General features: G+C 39.2%; 1 protein-coding gene across 8 annotated transcripts in view; it reads left to right on the forward strand.

Moving 5' to 3' along the window:
* Nucleotides 1-22,935, forward strand: part of GIT2 (GIT ArfGAP 2) — a 460,714-nt gene that overhangs the window by 296,470 nt on the left and 141,309 nt on the right. The window contains exon 15 of one of the 8 annotated variants that reach the window (XM_053702102.1): nucleotides 22,594-22,807. The exons of the other annotated variants lie outside the window; for them this stretch is intronic. Within the exon in view, the coding sequence (XP_053558077.1) occupies nucleotides 22,594-22,617 (24 nt within the window). The 3' untranslated portion in view covers nucleotides 22,618-22,807. Of the gene's footprint in view, nucleotides 1-22,593; nucleotides 22,808-22,935 lie in introns of those variants that run through there. 8 annotated transcript variants of the gene reach the window in all.

Genomic DNA, 22,935 nt, shown 5'->3' on the forward strand with positions numbered 1-22,935 from the left:
AACCTAATCCCAGATCTAGACTCTGCAGTTGAATTCTTTCAGTCTGAACTCCTACAAGTTTGGAATTTACATGCACCGCTGCGTAAGGTGAGAGTAAAAGGAGCACACTTGAATTGGATCACAGCTGACCTCATTCAAATGTACCAATTTCGGGATTCATTGTGGTCAAAGTTCAAGCATACTGGCTCTATGAATGATCACTGTGTATATAGAAAATGGCGAAATATATGTACTAAACAAACAAAATTGGCTAAGGCGCAATATTTCTGTGAAAATCTGAACAATAATATATGTAACCCTAGAAAGTTTTGGAAACTCATAAATAACTTACAAAATCCACCAATCCACTCCCAACCCTCTACTGTCAATGTGGATAACCAAAACCTGCAACTCCCCTTAGAAGTAGCAAATGCCTTTAACAATTATTTTGTAGGATGCTCCACCACCCTGATTGACAAACTAATAAATGGCACGCATCCTGAAGCTACAAATGTGGATCAGGCCCCACTAAAACAGCAAAGACCCAATATAGAAAAGTTCAATTTTAGACCTGTACCCTTCAATGTCATTAAGAAACACCTCGATAATCTAAAAATGAAAAACCAGTCAGGACCTGATCAAATCCCAGCAATGCTGTTGAAGCTCAGTGCGCCGGCAATTGCTAAGCCTGTTGCAACCCTAATTAACGAATCCTTGGTGTCTGGATACATACCCAAACTCTGGAAAACTGCAAGAGTAGTGCCTATTCATAAAAGTGGGGAGTTAACCTTGGTTTCTAACTATCGTCCTATATCACTGCTCCCTGTATTGTCAAAAATCCTAGAAAAATGCGTCCATACGCAATTATGCGAGTATTACCAACTTTCTAACTATCTGACCCCTGATCAATCAGGTTTCAGACCGAATCACTCCACTACAACTGCCCTCCTAAAAGTTTGCAACGACATCCAAACTGCCATGGAACAAGGAGACCTAACTGGAGCGAGCTATTTTCCTTGATTTTGCAAAGGCTTTTGACACAGTGGACCATGACCTACTACTTCTCAAACTAAAAAACTCTGGTATTGCTGATCACCCGTTAACCTGGTTTAAATCATATGTATCGGATCGATCACAATATGTCTCTGTCTCTAACATTGACTCCCTCCCTCTCCCAGTCACGTGTGGTGTTCCCCAAGGTTCCATTCTCGGCCCCCTACTATTCACATTATTTATAAATGATTTGCCTAATGTCTGCAAATCCTCAACTGTACACATGTACGCAGACGACACGGTAATCTATGCAAACAAATCTGATCTGCTGCAGCTTGAAACAGTGCTCCAAGACCAGTTCACAGAGGTAGAAAAGTGGATCTCGAAAAACAAACTCTTCCTAAACACTGACAAAACGGTCACAATGATCTTTGGAATGGGACCTAAAATACATAAATTACAAAATTCCCATCTTCGCATCAAAACAAAATCCAATTGCACGCTGACCGCAGTCCACTCTTTTAAATACTTAGGTATGTTGTTAGACCCCAATCTATCTTTTGGACTCCACATAGAAAAAATTGCCTCTAAACTTTATCCAAAACTAGGTGCCCTGTACAGAAACAAATCTTGCCTCAGCCCTACAGTAAAGGAAAAGATTGTACAGCAAATGCTGATACCTATCTTGGATTATGGGGACATAGTATATGCACCTGCTCCGCAAACTCACCTTAATAAACTAAATACGTTATATAACTCGCTCTGCCGCTTTGTGCTACAATGTAACTACAGGACCCACCATTGTGACATGCTAAAAGAACTAAACTGGCTGTCGCTAGAATCCAGACGCACCCTCCATCTTTCCTGCCTTGTCTTTAAGAGCCTTTCTGGGAAGCTCCCACCCTACCTGAGCAGAATGCTCTCCCCTGCTATTCCCACCTCCTATAACCTCCGATCCAATAACAGCACATTATTTAGCTTGCCTCAATACAAAAAAAAAGCAGCTCGATCCTCCTTTTCCTACAGAGCGCCACAATTATGGAATGACCTCCCTCACACTTTAAAAACTTCCCCAAGCCTAAAATCCTTTAAGAGATCCCTCTATACATATCTCAAAACAGAATGCTCCTGTCATGGATAAATATTTCATACCTGCTCTATGTTAAATGTTTGCATATAATGTGTATTTTTATTATTGTTTTTGTATTTTATTGTACCCTATTGTATCAATGCAATGTTTTGTGATCCCAGGACATACTTGAAAACGAGAGAAATCTCAATGTATCCTTCCTGGTAAAATATTTTATAAATAAATAAATAAATAAATAAATAAATAAATAAATAAATAGTAATTAGAACATACAATATAAATAATTAACGGATATTATGATTAAACAAGCCCAGCATATCCAACTTCTCTCTAGGTATTAAAAAGTCTGCAAATGTTTTAATTCACATCCAATAACTTTTGGTAACTTAAAACTACCAAGCTTTTTAACTATTAATATTTTTTCACATATAAAGCATACACAGTTTAATTGTATTTCAGCAATTTTCAAAATTATAAGAATACGTCCAGAGAGTCAATGAGGAATAACAGTGACACTGACTCTAGTTGTCTAGCAAATTAAAGCGTGTCATATTTGCATTGCAATGCCTCTTTAGATATTGTTTCTATAATAAATTACCCTTTTTTGAATCTTGAATATAAGTAATAAGATATAATGTCCTTTACAGTCTTCTAAAATACATATTTAACTGTTTGCTCCATGTATTAACTGTTATATAAGAAAAGACAGTTGAAGGGACAGTCAATTCAAAATTAAACTTTCATGATTCAGATTTTGAAAAACTTTTCCAATTTTTTTTTTATCATGAAATTTGTTTTGTTCTCTTGCTTTTCTGTTTTAAAAGCTAAAACATAAACTGATTTCTAAGGTGTTGAAGGCCGCTTCTTATCTCAGTGCAATTTGGCAGTTTTTCACAGCTAGACAGCGCTATTTCATGTGTCTCATATAGATAACATTGTGCTCACTCCTGTTGAGTTATTTATGAGTCAGCGATGATTGGCTAAAATGCAAGTCTGTCAAAAGAACTGAAATAAGGAGGCAGTCTGCAGAGGCTTAGATACAAGGTAATCACAGGGGTAAAAAGTATATTAATATAACAGTGTTGGTTATGCAAAACTGGGGGATGGGCAATAAAGGGATTATCTAAACAATACCATTTTTCAACTAGACTGTCCCTTTAAGAATACATTTTGAGATTTAACACTTTAAATTGCTGCACTTATTAGCAGGATTTTCAGCAGCAGATAAATTCCCAGTGTCTTTTTTTTTTTTTTTTTTTTTTTTTTTTTTGACTTCCTACAAAACTGATATGGAGCCTCTGCTGTTCTCTTCTTCCTCTTGCATGGCCAAGTGACTTCTGTCTCACCTTTAACTTCCAATAGTTTGGACACAAACTCTTATCTTTCATAATTGTCATGCAAAAAAAGAGTAAAACTTCTGGTTAACATCCATTATAAATGCTCAGTAGATTTAAATAGTCTATACAGTGTGTAGTACAATTATCCCAGACTTTCATTTACTATAACTACAAACAAATCCACTAAACCTTGTCCAGTGGTAATGAATCACATTTATAAAACAAGATTATGTCCATGTAAGTACGCAAAAGAAATGTTTGTGGTATCAGCAAAATTTTATATCTAGTGAAAATTAGTAGTGGGATTCCGAAATTTTAGCAACAGTTTCTGGTGGGATTCTAAAATTGAAAACATTTAATATTAGCTAATTTTTTAGCTAAATATTGGTTTCAATTTAACCAATAAAATCAGCCAGGTGATATGCCCATTAATAGGTCCTGGGGAGAACGCTGTTTATGGACACTGATTTTATCACATACCTGAAGGATCGTCTCACCTAGTAAAAAAAAAATCCACATGGACCTGGCAAATTCTATATGTCATGTATTAGTATGAAGTGCTCTCCACAGAAAATGTTGCCACCCATGTGGCATTATGAAGTAGCCAGATGAGAGCAGTGTAATAGTTGGTAATATTGGAACATTTACTACTATCCAGAGCATAAATTAATTGCATACTTTAATATAGTTATTAATGATAATTTGTGCAACTGGAAAAAGTTAATACTAGCTAATTTTAGCTTAATATTGGCCAGGTGGTAAAAATGTTATCTTATGTGGTCAGTAAAATCCGCCTGGGTGGTGCGCCCATAATAAAGGTCCTGGGGAGAACACTGGTATACCTTAATATATATCATTGTTTCATACTACATATTTGTGAACAATAGTTACTATTTTTCATATAATTTGTTTTGAAATATCCTAAACTTTTTATTTTTGAAGTATTGCTTACTTGTCCTGAGTAAAATGCTTTCAGTTGATGTAGGTGCCTTTCCACAAATAGGGCTAGATTACAAGTGGCGCGCTAACAGTTGCACACAAGCGAAAAGGGCTTTATCGCTGCTCTTTGCGCACTTCGGAAGTAGCGTGCATATTACAAGTTGATTTTAAAGGGATAGTAAATCCTAGCATTTGTGAAATGCTAGGATTTGCCAGTGCAACAAATTAAGAGGACTTTGTCATGAAGTATAAAATTCTTAATGCTGAAAGTTCCTTTATTTGTCTTTAGCGTATGCCATTCTGAGTGCTGCCCGCAGCAGAACGCTATTTTCCCAATAAGGTGACGTTTCCACCTCTTAACCAATAGCCGTGCGGCCCAGTTGGCATTATGCCAGATAGCTAGCACGCTATTGGCTTAGATCACCTCACTGAAAAATAGCGTTCTGCTGTGGGCAGCCTGAGGGGCTGAACAAGGCTTACACTGCAAACAAATAAAGGAACTTTCAGAATGAAGTATTTTATTTGTTGAACTGGTAAATTCTAGCGTTTCAAAAGCAAAACGTGTGTCAGCTTAGCGTGGCTCTAGAGCTCTGGCTAACTGTTTCGCTAGACTAAAAAGTTGCTCAAAAATACATTTAAAAGTACAGTTACATTCATAACACCAATACAAGGGCTCAAGGTATGAGGTCCTAGGTGTTAGAAAAAAAAAAAGGCAGGTCTTAAACATAGAGATATATACACATTCTGTACATGTCTAAATATGTGTGTATGTATATGTGTGTGTATGTATTTATATGTGTATATATGAATACATATATAGACATATACACTCACCGGCCACTTTATTAGGTACACCTTGCTAGTACCGGGTTTGACCCTTTTTACCTTCAGAACTGCCTTAATTCTTTGTGGCATAGATTCAACAAGGTGATGGAAACATTCCTCAGAGATTTTGGTCCATATTGACATGATAGCATTACGCAGTTGCTGCAGATTTGTTAGCTGCATATCCATGATGTGAATCTTCTGTTCCACCTCATCCCAAAGGTGCTCTATTGGATTGAGATCTGGTAACTGTGGAGGCCATTGGAGTACAGTGAACCCATTGTCATGTTCAAGAAACCAGTTTGAGATGATTTGAGCTTTGTAACATGGTGCATTATCCTGCTGGAAGTAGCCATCAGAAGATGGGTGCACTGTAGTCAGAAAGGGATGGGCATGGTCAGAAACAATACTCAGGTAGGCTGTAGCGTTTAAACGATTCTCAATTGGTACTAAGGGACCCCAAGTATGCCAAGAAAATTTCCCCTGCACCTTTACACCACCACCACTAGTCTGAACCGTTGATACAAGGCAGGATAGATCCATGTTTTCATGTTGTTTACGCCACATTCTGAACCTACCATCTGAATATCACAGCTGAAATCGAGACTCATCAGACCAGCTAATGTTTTTCCAATCTTCTATTGTCCAATTTTCGTGAGCCTGTGCGAAATGTACCCTCAGTTCCCTGTTCTTAGCTGATAGGAGTGGCACCTGGTGGGCTCTTCTGCTGCTTTAGCCCATCTGCTTCAAGGTTCGACATGTTGTGCATTCAGAGATGGGTTCTGCATACCTTGGTTGTAACGAGTGGTTATTTAAGTTACTGTTGCCTTTCTATCATCTCAAACCAGTCTGCCCATTCTCCTCTGACCTCTAACATCAACAAGGCATTTTCATCCACACAACTGCTGCTCACTGGATATTTTCTCTTTTTCGGACCATTCTCTGTAAATTCTAGAGATGGTTGTGCGTGAAAATCCCAGTAGATCAGCAGTTTTTTGAATACTCAGACCAGCCCGTCTGGCACCAACAACCATGCCATGTTCAAAGTCACTTAAATCCCCTTTTCTCTTGTTAAGTGTATCCAGTCCACGGATCATCCATTACTTATGGGATACCAACTCCTCCCCAACAGGAAGTGCAAGAGGATTCACCCAGCAGAGCTGCTATATAGCTCCTCCCCTAACTGCCATTACCAGTCATTCTCTTGCACCCAACGAATAGATAGGATGTGTGAGAGGACTGTGGTGATTATACTTAGTTTCATACCTTCAATCAAAAGTTTGTTATTTTATAATAGCACCGGAGTGTGTTATTCCTTCTCTGGTAGAATTTGAAGAAGAATCTACCTGAGTTTTTCTATGATTTTAGCCGGAGTAGTTAAGATCATATTGCTGTTTCTCGGCCATCTGAGGAGAGGTAAACTTCAGATCAGGGGACAGCGGGCAGATTAATCTGCAAAGAGGTATGTAGCAGCTTATTATTTTCTGACAATGGAATTGATGAGAAAATTCTGCCATACCGATATAATGTAAACTCAGCCTTAAATGCAGTAGCAGCAACTGGTATCAGGCTGTCATGTATGTATATTTTACACTTCAGTATTCTGGGGAATGGCACTTCACTGGAATTATACTGTATGCATAAAACTTTAGCCTAATTTGCAGGGACTAGCAACAGGCTTTTTAATAACACTCAATTTATTAATGTTAAACGTTTTTTGCTGGCATGTAAAATCGTTTAATTTTCTGAGGTACTGGGTGAAAAAATGTTTTGGGCACTATTTTTTTCCACTTGGCAGTCATTTTATTTAATTTGACAGTTTACTGATCTCTCTCACTGTTAGCTATCAGGGTTAGTTATCCTTTGCTAATGGGAGCAATCCTTTGCTAAAATTGTGTTTTTTACAAAGATTTGATGCTATAACTTTTCAGTTTATTAATTTTCAACTGTCATAACTTTTTTCTGTGCTTCTTATAGGCACAGTACGTTTTCATATTATAGTAAATTACTTGAAAAGTATTTCCAAGTTGCTAGTTTATTTGCTAGTGTGTTAAACATGTCTGATTCAGAGGAAGATATCTGTGCTATATGTGCTAAAGCCAAAGTGGAGCCCAATAGAAATTTATGTACTAACTGTATTGATGCTACTTTAAATAAAAGTCAATCTGTACAAATTGAACATATTTCACCAAACAACGAGGGGAGAGTTATGCCGACTAACTCGCCTCACGTGTCAGTACCTGCATCTCCCGCTCGGGAGGTGCGTGATATTGTAGCGCCGAGTACATCTGGGCGGCCATTACAAATCACATTACAGGATATGGCTACTGTTATGACTGAAGTTTTGGCTAAATTACCAGAACTAAGAGGTAAGCGTGATCACTCTGGGGTGAGAACAGAGTGCGCTGATAATATTAGGGCCATGTCAGACACTGCGTCACAATTTGCAGAACATGAGGACGGAGAGCTTCATTCTGCGGGTGACGGTTCTGATCCAAACAAACTGGATTCAGATATTTCAAATTTTAAATTTAAGCTGGAAAACCTCCGTGTATTACTAGGGGAGGTGTTAGCGGCTCTGAATGATTGTAACACAGTTGCAATACCAGAGAAAATGTGTAGGTTGGATAAATATTTTGCGGTACCGGCGAGTACTGACGTTTTTCCTATACCTAAGAGACTTACTGAAATTGTCACTAAGGAGTGGGATAGACCCGGTGTGCCGTTCTCACCCCCTCCGATATTTAGAAAGATGTTTCCAATAGACGCCACCACACAGGACTTATAGCAAACGGTCCCTAAGGTGGAGGGAGCAGTTTCTACTTTAGCTAAGCGTACCACTATCCCGGTGGAGGATAGCTGTGCCTTTTCAGATCCAATGGATAAAAAGTTAGAGGGTTACCTTAAGAAAATGTTTGTTCAACAAGGTTTTATATTGCAACCTCTTGCATGCATTGAGCCTGTCATGGCTGCAGCAACATTTTGGTTTGAGTCTCTGGAAGAGACACTTGAATCAGCTCCATTAGATGAGATTACACACAAGCTTAAAGCCCTTAAGTTAGCTAACTCATTTATTTCAGATGCCGTAGTACATTTAACTAAACTTACGGCTAAGAATTCCGGATTCGCCATTCAGGCACGCAGAGCACTGTGGCTAAAATCCTGGTCAGCTGACGTTACTTCTAAATCTAAATTGCTTAATATACCTTTCAAAGGGCAGACCTTATTCGGGCCCGGGTTGAAAGAAATTATCGCTGACATTACAGGAGGTAAAGGCCATGCCCTGCCTCAAGACAGAGCCAAACCTAAGGCTAGACAGTCTAATTTTCGTTCCTTTCGTAATTTCAAAGCAGGAGCAGCATCAACTTCCTCTGCACCAAAACAGGAAGGAGCTGTTGCTCGCTACAGACAAGGCTGGAGACCTAACCAGTCCTGGAACAAGGGCAAGCAGGCCAGGAAACCTGCTGCTGCCCCTAAGACAGCATGAATCGAGGGCCCCCGATCCGGGAACGGATCTAGTGGGGGCAGACTTTCTCTCTTCGCCCAGGCTTGGGCAAGAGATGTCCAGGATCCCTGGGCGTTAGAGATCATATCTCAGGGATACCTTCTAGACTTCAAATTCTCTCCCCCAAGAGGGAGATTTCATCTGTCAAGGTTGTCAACAAACCAAATAAAGAAAGAGGCGTTTCTACGCTGCGTACAAGATCTTTTATTAATGGGAGTGATCCATCCGGTTCCGCGGTCGGAACAAGGACAAGGGTTTTACTCAAATCTGTTTGTGGTTCCCAAAAAAGAGGGAACTTTCAGGCCAATCTTGGATTTAAAGATCCTAAACAAATTCCTAAGAGTTCCATCGTTCAAAATGGAAATTATTCGGACAATTTTACCCATGATCCAAAAGGGTCAGTACATGACCACAGTGGATTTAAAGGATGCTTACCTTCACATACCGATTCACAAAGATCTTTACCGGTATCTAAGGTTTGCCTTTCTAGACAGGCATTACCAGTTTGTAGCTCTTCCATTCGGATTGGCTACGGCTCCGAGAATCTTCACAAAGGTTCTGGGTGCTCTTCTGGCGGTACTAAGACCGCGAGGAATTGCGGTAGCTCCGTACCTAGACGACATTCTGATACAAGCTTCAAGCTTTCAAACTGCCAAGTCTCATACAGAGTTAGTACTGGCATTTCTAAGGTCGCATGGATGGAAGGTGAACGAAAAGAAGAGTTCTCTCTTTCCACTCACAAGAGTTCCCTTCTTGGGGACTCTTATAGATTCTGTAGAAATGAAGATTTACCTGACAGAAGACAGGTTAACAAAGCTTCAAAATGCATGCCGTGTCCTTCATTCCATTCAACACCCGTCAGTAGCTCAATGCATGGAGGTGATCGGCTTAATGGTAGCAGCAATGGACATAGTACCCTTTGCACGCCTACATCTCAGACCGCTGCAATTGTGCATGCTAAGTCAGTGGAATTGGATTACTCAGACTTGTCCCCTACTCTGAATCTGGATCAAGAGACCAGAAATTCTCTTCTATGGTGGCTTTCTCGACCACATCTGTCCAGGGGGATGCCATTCAGCAGGCCGGACTGGACAATTGTAACAACAGACGCCAGCCTACTAAGGCTCAGGGACAATGGAATCAGGAGGAGAGTCATCTTACCAATAAACATTCTGGAATTGAGAGCAGTTCTCAATGCCCTTCTGGCTTGGCCCCAGTTAACAACTCGGGGGTTCATCAGGTTTCAGTCGGACAACATCACGACTGTAGCTTACATCAACCATCAGGGAGGGACAAGAAGCTCCCTAGCAATGATGGAAGTATCAAAGATAATTCGCTGGGCAGAGTCTCACTCTTGCCACCTGTCAGCAATCCACATCCCGGGAGTGGAGAACTGGGAGGCGGATTTCTTAAGTCGTCAGACTTTTCATCCGGGGGAGTGGGAACTTCATCCGGAGGTCTTTGCCCAAATACTTTGATGTTGGGGCAAACCAGAGATAGATCTCATGGCGTCTCGAGAACGCCAAGCTTCCTCGTTACGGGTCCAGATCCAGGGATCCGGGAGCGGTTCTGATAGATGCTTTGACAGCACCTTGGACCTTCGGGATGGCTTATGTGTTTCCACCCTTCCTGATGCTTCCTCGATTGATTGCCAGAATCAAACAGGAGAGAGCATCAGTGATTCTAATAGCGCCTGCATGGCCACGCAGGACTTGGTATGCAGATCTAGTGGACATGTCATCCTGTCCACCTTGGTCGCTACCTCTGAAACAGGACCTTCTGATCCAGGGTCCCTTCAAACATCAAAATCTAATTTCTCTGAAGCTGACTGCTTGGAAATTGAACGCTTGATTTTATCAAAACGTGGTTTTTCTGAGTCAGTTATTGATACCTTAATACAGGCTAGGAAGCCTGTTACCAGAAAGATTTACCATAAGATATGGCGCAAATACTTATATTGGTGCGAATCCAAGAGTTACTCATGGAGTAAGGTTAGGATTCCGAGGATATTGTCTTTTCTACAAGAAGGTTTAGAAAAGGGTTTATCCGCTAGTTCCTTAAAGGGACAGATTTCAGCTCTGTCCATTCTTTTACACAAACGTCTGTCAGAAGTTCCGGACGTTCAAGCTTTTTGTCAGGCTTTAGCTAGGATCAAGCCTGTGTTTTAAAACTGTTGCTCCACCATGGAGTTTGAACTTAGTTCTTAATGTTTTACAGGGGGTTCCGTTTGAACCCCTTCATTCCATTGATATCAAGTTCTTGGAAAGTTCTGTTTTTAATGGCGATTTCCTCGGCTCGAAGAGTCTCTGAGTTATCTGCCTTACATTGTGATTCTCCTTATCTGATTTTTCATTCAGACAAGGTAGTTCTGCGTACTAAACCTGGGTTCCTACCTAAGGTGGTCACTAACAGGAATATCAATCAAGAGATTGTGGTTCCATCTTTGTGTCCTAATCCTTCTTCGAAAAAGGAACGTCTGCTACACAATCTAGATGTAGTCCGTGCCCTGAAATTTTATCTACAGGCAACTAAGGATTTTCGACAAACGTCTTCCCTGTTTGTCGTTTATTCTGGTCAGAGGAGAGGTCAAAAAGCTTCGGCTACCTCTCGCTCCTTTTGGCTTCGTAGCATAATACGGTTAGCCTATGAGACTGCTGGACAGCAGCCTCCTGAAAGAATTACAGCACACTCTACTAGAGCTGTGGCTTCCACTTGGGCCTTTAAGAATGAGGCTTCTGTTGAACAGACTTGCAAGGCTGCAACTTGGTCTTCTCTTCATACTTTTTCCAAATTTTACAAATTTGACACTTTTGCTTCTTCGGAGGCTGTTTTTCGGAGAAAGTTTCTTCAGGCAGTGGTTCCTTCCGTATAAAGAGCCTGCCTGTCCCTCCCGTCATCCGGGTACTTTAGCTTTGGTATTGGTATCCCATAAGTAATGGATGATCCGTGGACTGGATACACTTAACAAGAGAAAACATAATTTATGCTTACCTGATAAATTTATTTCTCTTGTAGTGTATCCAGTCCACGGCCCGCCCTGTCACTTTAAGGCAGGTAATTTTTCCATTAAACTACAGTCACCACTGCACCCTATGGTTTTCCTTTCTCTGCATGTTTTCGGTCGAATGACTGGTAATGGCAGTTAGGGGAGGAGCTATATAGCAGCTCTGCTGGGTGAATCCTCTTGCACTTCCTGTTGGGGAGGAGTTGGTATCCCATAAGTAATGGATGATCCGTGGACTGGATACACTACAAGAGAAATAAATTTATCAGGTAAGCATAAATTATGTTTCTTCCCTATTCTGATGCTCGGTTTGAACAATGCAAGTTGTCTTCACCACGTCTAGATGCCTAAATGTATTGAGTTGCTGCCATGTGATTGGCAGATTATCAATTTGTGTTACCAAGCATTTATACAGGTGTACCTAATAAAGTGAATCCAAAAAATGTGGCAGCAAAAAGTGAAAAAAGGTTTATTCAGCACACAAGGCGAGCAACGTTTCGGGAGCACCTTCCCTTGCATGACTAAGGGAAGGTGTTCCGGAAAACGTCACTTGTCTTGTGTGCTGAATAAACCTTCTTTTTTTCACTATTTGCTGTGATTTACCTGGGGGTGCAGGTGGTTATCCCTGTGTGGCGTGCAGTGGCCTGTGTGCGAGACTGTTTCTTTCATGTAATTGGCAAGAGTCCATGATCTAGGGATGTATGGGATATACAATCCTACCAGGAGGGGCAAAGTTTCCCAAACCTCAAAATGCCTATAAATACACCCCTCACCACACCCACAATTCAGTTTTACAAACTTTGCCTCCTATGGAGGTGGTGAAGTAAGTTTGTGCTAAGATTTCTACATTGACATGAGCTTCTCAGCATTTTGAAGCCCGATTCCTCTCAGAGTACAGCGAATGTCAGAGGGATGTGAAGAGAGTATCACCTATTGAATGCAGTGATTTCCCTAACGGGGGTCTATTTCATAGGTTCTCTGTTATCAGTCGTAGAGATTCATCTCCTACCTCCCTTTTCAGATCGACGATATACTCCCATATACCATTACCTCTACTGATAACTGTTTCAGTACTGGTTTGGTTATCTGCTATATGTGGATGGGTGTCTTTGGTAAGTATGTTTTTATTTCTTAAGACACCTCAGCTATTGTTTGGCACTTTATGTATTAATATAAAGTTCTAAATATATGTATTGTACTTATATTTGCCATGAGTCAGGTTCATGTATTTCCTTTTGCAGATTTTCAGTTTCATATTTGGGAAAGTTAATATTGAGAAATATTTTTCTTACCTGGGGTTTAGTCTTTTTTTCAATTGACTACTTGTTTTAATTTGCGGGCTGTCTTAGGCTCGCGGGTGCGCTAAATGCTACACTTTATTGCGTCATTCTTGGCACAAGATTTTTTTTGGCGCGAGAATTTTTTGGCGCGAAAAAGCACGTCCGTTGACACAAGTTCGTCATTTCCGGCGTCGTTGACGCAGGGTTTCACACAGGGCTGCGTCGTTAGTGATGCGAGTGTGTCATTTCCGGACATACGTTGTGCGTCATACTTGGCGCAAAACTTTTTTCATTATTTATTGCCCCATTGCTTTTGCCTCTTGCTTTTTTTCTAAGTCAGAGGGCTATGCTATTTGCATTTTTTCCCATTCCTGAAACGGTCATATAAGGAAATTGATAATTTTGCTTTATATGTTGTTTTATCTTTTACATTCTGCAAGATGTCTCAACCTGATCCTGCCTCGGAAGTATCTGCTGGAACTTTGCTGCCTGATATCGGCTCTACCAAAGCTAAGTGCATTTGTTGTAAAATTGTGGAGATTATATCTCCTAATGTCATTTGTATTAGTTGTCATAATAAACTTTTACATGCAGATAGTGTCCATCTGTAATAGTACATTACCGGTTGCAGTTCCTTCAACTTCTAATGTACATGATATACCTGTGAATTTGAAAGAATTTGTTACTGATTCTATTCAGAAGGCTTTGTCTGCATTTCCACCTTCTAATAAGCTTAAGAGGTCTTTTAAAACTTCTCATAAAGTTGATGAAATTTCAAATGACCGACAACAATGAATTATCCACTTCGGATGGGGATCTATCTGATTCAGAAGATCCTTCCTCAGACATTGACACTGACAAATCTACTTATTTATTTAAAATAGAGCATATGCGTTCTTTGTTAAAAGAAGTGTTAATTACTTTGGATATTGAGGAAGTTAGTCCTCTTGATATTAAAACCAGTAAATGTTTAAATGCTGTTTTTAAACCTACTGTGGTTACTCCAGAGGTTTTTCCTATTCCTGATGCTATTTCTGACATGATTTCTAAGGAATGGAATAAGCCAGGTACTCATTTTTATCCTTCTGCAAGATTTAAAAAATTGTATCCTTTACCAGCGGTTGCAATAGAGTTTTTGGAAAAGATCCCCAAAGTTGATGGGGCTATTTCTACTCTTGCTAAACGAACCACTATTCCTATGGAAGATAGTGCTTCCTTTAAAAATCCTTTAGATAGGAAGCTTGAATCTTATCTAAGGAAAGCCTATTTATATTCAGGTCATTTTCTTAGGCCTGCAATTACTTTGGCTGATGTTGCAGCTGCTTCAACTTTTTGGTTGGAGAATTTAGCGCAACAAGAATTGGATTCTGACATATCTAGCATTGTTCGCTTACTGCAACATGCTAATCATTTTATTTGTGATGACATTTTTGATATTATCAAAATTGATGTTAGATCCATGTCTTTAGCTATTTTAGCTAGAAGAGCTTTGTGGCTTAAATCTTGGAATGCTGATATGACATCTAAGTCTAGATTATTATCTCTTTTTTTCCAAGGTAATAATTTATTTGGTTTTCAGTTGGATTCTATTATTTCAACTGTTATTGGGGGGAAAGGAGTTTTTTTGCCTCAGGATAAAAAAAACTAAGGGTAAATCTAAGGCTTCTAATCATTTTCGTTCCTTTCGTCAAAATAAGGAACAAAAACCTAATCCTTCCCCCAAGGAATCTGTTTCCAATTGGAAGCCTTCCTCAAATTGGAATAAATCCAAACCTTTCAAGAAACCAAAGTCAGCCCCTAAGTCCGCATGAAGGTGCGGCCCTCATTCCAGCACAGCTGGTAGGGGGCAGATTAAGGTTTTTCAAGGATGTTTGGATAAATTCTGTCCAAAATCAATGGATTCAGAGCATTGTCTCTCAGGGGTACTGAATTGGATTCAGAGTAAGACCTCCTGTGAGGAGATTTTTCTCTCTCGCATCTCAGTGAATCCAGTAAAACTCAGGCTTTCCTGAAGTGTGTTTCAGATCTGGAGTTTTCAGGGGTAATCATGCCGGTTCCTTTTCAGGAACAAGGTCTGGGGTTTTATTCAAATCTGTTCATTGTCCCAAAGAAAGAAAATTAATTCAGACAAGTTCTGGATATGAAATTTTTTAATAGTTATGTAAGAGTACCAACTTTCAAGATGGTAACTATAAAGACTATTCTGCCTTTTGTTCAGCAAGGACATTATATGTCTACAATAGACTTTCAGGATGCTTACCTTCATATTCCGATTCATCCAGAACATTCAGTTCCTGAGATTCTCTTTTCTAGACAAGCATTACCAATTTGTTGCTCTTCCATTTGGCCTAGCAACAGCTCCAATAATCTTTTCAAAGGTTCTGGGTGCCCTACTCTCTGTAATCAGAGAACAGGGTATTGTGGTGTTTCCTTATTTGGACGATATCTTGGCACTAGCTCAGTCTTTACGTTCTGCAGAATCTCACACAAATCAACTTGTGTTGTTTCTTTGAAAACATGGTTGGAGGATCAATTTACCAAAAAGTTTTTTGACAAGGGTCACCTTTTTAGGTTTCCAGATAGATTCAGTGTCCATGACTCTGTCTCTAACAGACAAGAGACGTTTGAAATTGGTTGCAGCATGTCGGCACCTTCAGTCTGTCATTCCCTTCAGTGGCTATGTGCATGGAAGTTTTAGGCCTGACGACTGCAGCATCGGATGCGATTCCTTTTGCTCGTTTTCACATGAGACCTCTCCAGCTTTGCATGCTGAATCAATGGTGCCGGGATTATACAAAGATATCACAATTAATATCCTTAAATCCCAATGTTCGACACACTCTGACGTGGTGGTTAAATCACCAGCGTTTAGTTCAAGGGGCCTCTTTTGTTCGGCCAACCTGGACTTTGATCACAACAGATGTGAGTCTTTCAGGTTGGGGAGCTGTCTGGGGATCTCTGACAGCACAAGGAGTTTGGAAATCTCAAGAGGCGAGATTACCAATCAATATTTTAGAACTCTGTGCAATTCTCAGTGCTCTTCGGTTTTGGCCTCTGTTGAAGAGAGAACCATTCATTTCTTTTCAGACAGACAATATCACAATGGTGGCATATGTCAATCATCAGGGTGGGACTCACAGTCCCCTAGCTATGAAAGAAGTATCTCGGATACTTGTTTGGGCGGAATCCAGCTCTTGTCTAATTTCTGCGGTTCATATCCCAGGTGTTGACAATTGGGAGGCGGATTATCTCAGCCTTCAGACTTTACATCCAGGGGAGTTGTCTCGAGTTTTCTCAAGTTCCGTTTTTACATCAGGATCTCAAATAATTACATTTGAAGGTATGGAAATTGAACGCTTAGTATTAAGTCATAGAGGTTTCTCTGACTCAGTAATTAATACTATGGGGCCCATTTATCAAAGGGCTTGCGGACCTGATCCGATACTGCGGATCAGGTCCGCAAGACCTCGCTAAATGCGGAGAGCAATACGCTCTCCGCATTTAACATTGCACCAGCAGCTCACAAGAGCTGCTGGTGCAACGCCGCCCCCTGCTGACTCGCGGCCAATTGGCCGCCAGCAGGGAGGTGTCAATCAACCCGATCGTATTCGATCGGGTTGATTTCCGGCGATTCCTGTCCGCCTGCTCAGAGCAGGCGGACAGGGTTATGAAGCAGCGGTCTTTAGACCGCTGCTTCATAAGTTGTGTTTCTGGCGAGTCTGAAGACTCGCCAGAAACACGGCCCTTCAAGCTCCGTACGGAGCTTGATAAATGGGCCTGAAAGTTACAAGCTCGTAAATCTGTCTCTAGGAAGATTTATTATCGAGTTTGGAAGATTTACATTTCATGGTGTTCTTCTCATAAATTCTCTTGGCATTCTTTTAGAATTCCTAGAATTTTACAGTTTCTCCAGGATGGTTTGGATAGGGGTTTGTCTGCAAGTTCCTTAAAGGGACAAATCTCTGCTCTTTGTTTTATTTCACAGAAAGATTGCTAAACTTCCTGATATTCACTGTTTTGTACAGGCTTTAGTTCGTATTAAGTCCATCATTAAATCAATTTCTCCTCCTTGGAGTCTTAATTTGGTTTTGAAGGCATTACAGGCTCCTCCGTTTGAGCCTATGCATTCTTTGGACATTAAACTACTTTCTTGGAAAGTGTTGTTCCTTTTGGCCATCTCTTCTGCTAGAAGAGTGTCTGAGCTATCTGCTCTTTCTTGTGAATCTCCTTTTCTGATGTTTCATCAGGATAAGGCGGTTTTGCGGACTTCTTTTGAATTTTTACCTAAGGTTGTGAATTCTGACAACATTAGTAGAGAAATTGTTGTCCCTTCCTTGTGTCCTAATCCTAAGAATTCTTTGGAAAGATCCTTACATTTTTTTGGATGTGGTAAGAGCTTTGAAATATTATGTTGAAGCTACTAAAGATTTCAGAAAGACTTCTAGTCTATTTGTTATATTTTCTGTTCCTAGGAAAGGTCAGAAGGCCTCTGCTATTTCCTTGGCTTCTTGGTTAAAGCTTTTGATTCTTCAAGCTTATTTGGAGTCGGGTCAAGCCCCGCCTCAGAGAATTACAGCTCATTCTACTAGATCAGTCTCCACTTTGTGGGTTTTTAAGAATGAAGCTTCAGTTGATCAGATTTGCAAAGCAGCGACTTGGTCCTCAGTTTTTGGTAGAAAAGTTCTTCAGGCAGCTGTTTCAGTTTGATTCTTCTGCTGATATTTTAAGTTTTTCTTTTCTTCATGAGAATAACTTATATTTTGGGTTGTGGATTAATTTTTCAGCATATGGCTGTTGTTTATTGTTATCCCTCCCTCTCTAGTGAATCTTGCGTGGAGTTCCACATATTGGGTATTTGATATCCCATACGTCACTAGCTCATGGACTCTGGCCAATTACATGAAAGAAAACCTAATTTATGTAAGAACTTACCTGATAAATTAATTTCTTTCATATTGGCAAGAGTCCATGAGGCCCACCCTTTTTTATGGTGGTTATGATTTTTTTGTATAAAGCACAATTATTCCAAATTTCTTTGTTGATGCTTTTTACTCCTTTATCACCCCACTGCTTGGCTATTTGTTAAACTGAATTGTGGGTGTGGTGAGGGGTGTATTTATAGGCATTTTGAGGTTTGGGAAACTTTGCCCCTCCTGGTAGGATTGTATATCCCATATGTCACTAGCTCATGGACTCTTGCCAATATGAAAGAAATGAATTTATCAGGTAAGTTCTTACATACATTATGTTTTTTGCTTGTATTTTTGTACCTAATAAACGGCTAGATTACGAGTTTTGCGTTATGAGCGGTGCAGTCCTAACTTGCACGTTATTGTCACCGCTCACTTCCCTACAGTGCTGGTATTACTGGTTTATAAAAACATTTATTAAATACAATTATCTAAAAAAAAAACCCTAGCCTAAACTACCAATAGCCCTTAAAAAGGGCCTTTTGCGGGGCATTACCCCAAAGAAATCAGCTCTTTTACCTGTAAAAAAAAACAGTAAACCCACCACCCACACAACCAACCCCCCAAATAAAATCCTAACTAAAAAAACCTAAGCTCCCCATTGCCCTGAAAAGGCCATATGGATGGGCATTGCCCTTTTTATCAAGTGCCCAAACCCTAATCTAAAAATAAAACCCACCCAATAAACCCTTAAAAAAAAAAAACTAACACTAACCCCCGAAGATCCACTTACAGTTTTGAAGACCAGACATCCATCCTCAACGAAGCCGGGAGAAGTCTTCATCCAAGCGGCAAGAAGTCCTCAACGAAGCCGGGTGAAGTCTTCATCCAAGCCGGCAGAAGTCTTCATCCAGACGGCATCTTCTATCTTCATCCAGACTGCATCTTCTATCTTCATCCAGACTGCATCTTCTATCTTCATCCATCCAGCGCGGAGCGGGTCCATCTTCAAGACATCCGGCGCGGAGCATCCTCTTCAATCGAAGTCTACTTCCAGAATGAAGGTTCCTTTAAGTGACGTCATCCAAGATGGCGTCCCTTGAATTCCGATTGGCTGAAAGAATTCTATCAGCCAATCGGAATTAAAGGTGAAAAAATCCTATTGGCTGATGTAATCAGCCAATAGGATTGACCTTCAATCCTATTGGCTGATAGGGCTATTAGATTAGGTGTAATTAGTTTAAATATCTGTTAATTTCATTTTTTATTTTGTGTAATTCAGTGTTTGTTTGTTTTTGTAATTTAGGTAACTGTATTTAATCTAGGTAATTGTATTTAATTTAGGTAATTGATTTAATTGTAGTGTAAAGTTAGGTGTTAGTGTAAGACAGGTTAGGTTTTATTTCACAGGTAAATTTGTATTTATTTTAGCTTGGTAGTTAGTAAATAGTTAATAACTATTTACTAACTAGTCTACCTAATTAAAATAAATTCAAACTTGCCTGTGAAATAAAAATAAACCCTAAGCTAGCTACAATGTAAATATTAGTTATATTGTAGCTAGCTTAGGGTTTATTTTACAGGTAAGTATTTAGTTTTAAATAGGAATTATTTAGGTTTTATTTAGATTTATTTTAATTATATTAAAGTTAGGGGGTGTTAGGGTTAGATTTAGGGGTTAATATGTTTATTATAGTGGCAGCGATGTCCGGAGCGGCAGATTAGGGGTTAATAAATATAGGTAGGTGGCGGCGATGTTAGGGGCGGCAGATTAGGGGTTAATTAACTAGTGTTTGCGATGCGGGTGTGCAGCGGTTTAGGGGTTAATATGTTTATTATAGTGGTGGCAATGTTGGGAGCGGTAGATTAGTGGTTAATTTATTTTAGTGTTTGCGATGTGGGAGGGCCTCGGTTTAGGGGTTAATGGGTAGTTTATAAGTGTTAGTGTACTTTGTAACACTTTAGTTATGAGTTTTATGCTACAGCTTTGTAGCGTAAAACTCATAACTACTGACTTTAGATTGCGTTGCGAATCTTGCGGTATAGGCTGTACCGCTCACTTTTTGGCCTCCCAGAAAAAGCTTGTAATATCGGTGCTATGGAAGTCCCATTGAAAAAAGACTTTACGCAAATTGCGTAAGTTAATTTGCTTTACGGCCAAAAAAAGTGTTCGGTACAGCGTTTTTGACAAGACTCGTAATAGCAGCGGTAGTGAAAAAGCAGTGTTCTAACCCATAACGCTGCTTTTTCACTCATAACGCAAAACTCGTAATCTAGCCGAAAGTTGCCTGTGAGTGTATATAAGTGCATTGGAGCCCTATGCAGTCAAACTGACTACCTGAAAAATCGATTTTATTCAATATTCATACTTAATGAAGGTTTTAACTATGTAATGTAAATATTTCACATTCTAATGTTCTTCACATAGGGTGTGTATATATATATATATATATATATATATATATATACCTCAAGGCAGAACATACAGTGATCTGAGATGTAATCGCAGAAAATGCAGCATGTCTGCAGAAAGAACAGAACCCATGCAGGCACTGTTAGCGATTTAACTTTGTAGTGCTGCTCCTCATTAGACAGTTCTCTTCAAACAGAGCTGTGCTCTGGCTTTACTGTGTATGGTTTTCCTTAGCACAGAGCACCCAGAGCAAAGTGATGTTTGAAGTGAGCAGTCAAATATGCAGTAGCGCTGCAAAGCAGCAATGCATTGCTTGTTGACTTGCTCTCAGAGAAAAAAAATTCAAACCCGCACCCTAGCCTTTCCCAGTCCGCAAAGCTGTTTATTCTGAATTTAAGACGTTAGTATGAGCATTGCATCTTTTTTATTACTACATTTCTACGTTCGACCAAGAGAAAAGGAAACAGATTTATTCAAGAGACATTTTAAAATTTTCTTTTTTTGAATGCCGCTAATTTGCAATGCAATTTTCAACTACTGCACTATATTATAAAAAAAAATTGCTTTATTCTTCAGTTAACCAACACATTGCAATTGAACTGGTGCCTTAGTGTAACTGTCCAATTTAAAATTGCATTTTATTTAAAAATGACCTGCAGAAAATTGTTAACTAAAAAAAATATATATATATATATATATATATATATATATATATATATATATATATATATATATATATATATATATATATATATATATATATATATATATATCCAGTCTTCAGACCAACCCGCCAGCTGCCTGGGTGCAAAAATATAACTCAAATATCGTAACAAACATTTGCACACTCAGGTCTTTCACAAACCAAAATAAAAATTTATTGGAACGTTTGAGGACATACCCAACATCATACAGTAATTACCATCATTCAAGTACTGAAACTTTTTATGTGTCCGTTTACTATTTACTCCATTGGTTAATGAATGCAGAGAAAGCTATCTATTAGTAGCTAACATACATTAGCACTGAGAGTTTGATTAGACATCACAAGCTGATCTAAGCAGTGCACAGATGCATCCAGTCTGTTAGTTACTAAGACCTGCAATAAGCACTGCGCTCACAGACCCACCACAGCTGACAAGGGGAGGCAGCATATCGCCACAAGGTCATCTCCTCCAGCCTCATCTCCTCCAGCCTCACCTTGTAGGCATATCCCCGGGCAAGTTTCTCACCAAGAACACTTCCACTGCAAAAATGCCGGCGGCTCTAAATTAATCAAAGGTTTAAAGGAGCACTGCCTGTGAAGAGCGACCTTAATCAGCGCTCGTGCCTTGTCTTCTCTTTAAAAGCCTGCTCTTTAACACTCAATGTACTGTATGCTGGCTTTTAGAGGGAGGATAGGGCAGATGTGCTGCCCCTCCCAAATCTGCTGCTCTAGGCACCGGCCTTGTTGGCCTAGGCCATAATATCCCCCTGATATATATCATTTTACCAGAATACCATCAGATATATATATGTATTTATGAATAAATAGAACATAGTCTGCTATGTAAAGAACATTGGAATGTGAAATATTAAAATTTCATGTTGGGTTAGCGGACTTGAGAAAATAAGATAAGGTTTGCACGACTTGTTGGGTGTCTTTTTTTTTTTACGCTACATTGAGTCTATGCGGGTAAACGTTAACGTGGTAGCGATATTCTTTTTGCATGCATTGGGTTAGCTCGAAAGCAAAAACTTTTAACTTGTAATATGTGCGCAACTTGACTGAAGCAAAAAGTTTACTTCTAGCGGAGTTAACATTCAAACGGTAGTGCAAAATACTGCTCCTCTCGTAATCTAGCCCATAGTGAGTTGTCTTTATTAGCTGTTGAGCAGTCATTGCTAGGGTTCGCTTGTACACAAAAAACATTGTTTTAGTATAAACTGCTTTTATTTAACTTTTTTTTGTGAAAAAATTATTAATGGCAACTCTTTTAAATAAATTATTGAAAATGTTTATGTTTAAGGTCCATTTAAGTAATTTCCAGCTCAGGTTTACCAGTGACTTAATAATTGATATTTACTTATGTATGGAAAAATCTTTAAATCTTGCCTATTTTAAGGCATTTGAGGAATTGTATTGGAGGACACTTAAAAGCCACTTTAGTTTTATAATGAAAAACAAAAAAGGCATCATAGCTACCAGCTGTACCAGCAAGATTGGATTGGCCTTTAGGTTTGACCTAAAATTATTAATTCTGTGTTTGAGAATGTTAAGTGTTGATTCCAAATTATGTGTGGTGTTGGTAGGATGATATCTATCTGATCTTTCACAGTTACTGGAAAAAGATGCAGTGTAATGAAGAGGAAGAAACTCCTTCAGGCAAAATACTTATCTATGGATGGATCCTTCCTAATTATGAAATGAACTATGCATCAAAAGATGACAGATGTCAGATTAGCTATGGAATAGAACAATGTTAATATCTTAAAACAACCACACTGATAACAAATACAGAGCATTCATGTTTGGGGAATTTTATTTTTATATGCGTGTGTGTATATATTTGTGTGTGTGTATTTAAATATATATATAATATATATATATATATATATATATATATATATATATATATATATATATATATATATGTATGTATGTGTATATATATATATAT

This window comes from Bombina bombina, chromosome 2 (genome assembly GCF_027579735.1).
Source record: "Bombina bombina isolate aBomBom1 chromosome 2, aBomBom1.pri, whole genome shotgun sequence".
NCBI lineage: Eukaryota > Metazoa > Chordata > Amphibia > Anura > Bombinatoridae > Bombina > Bombina bombina.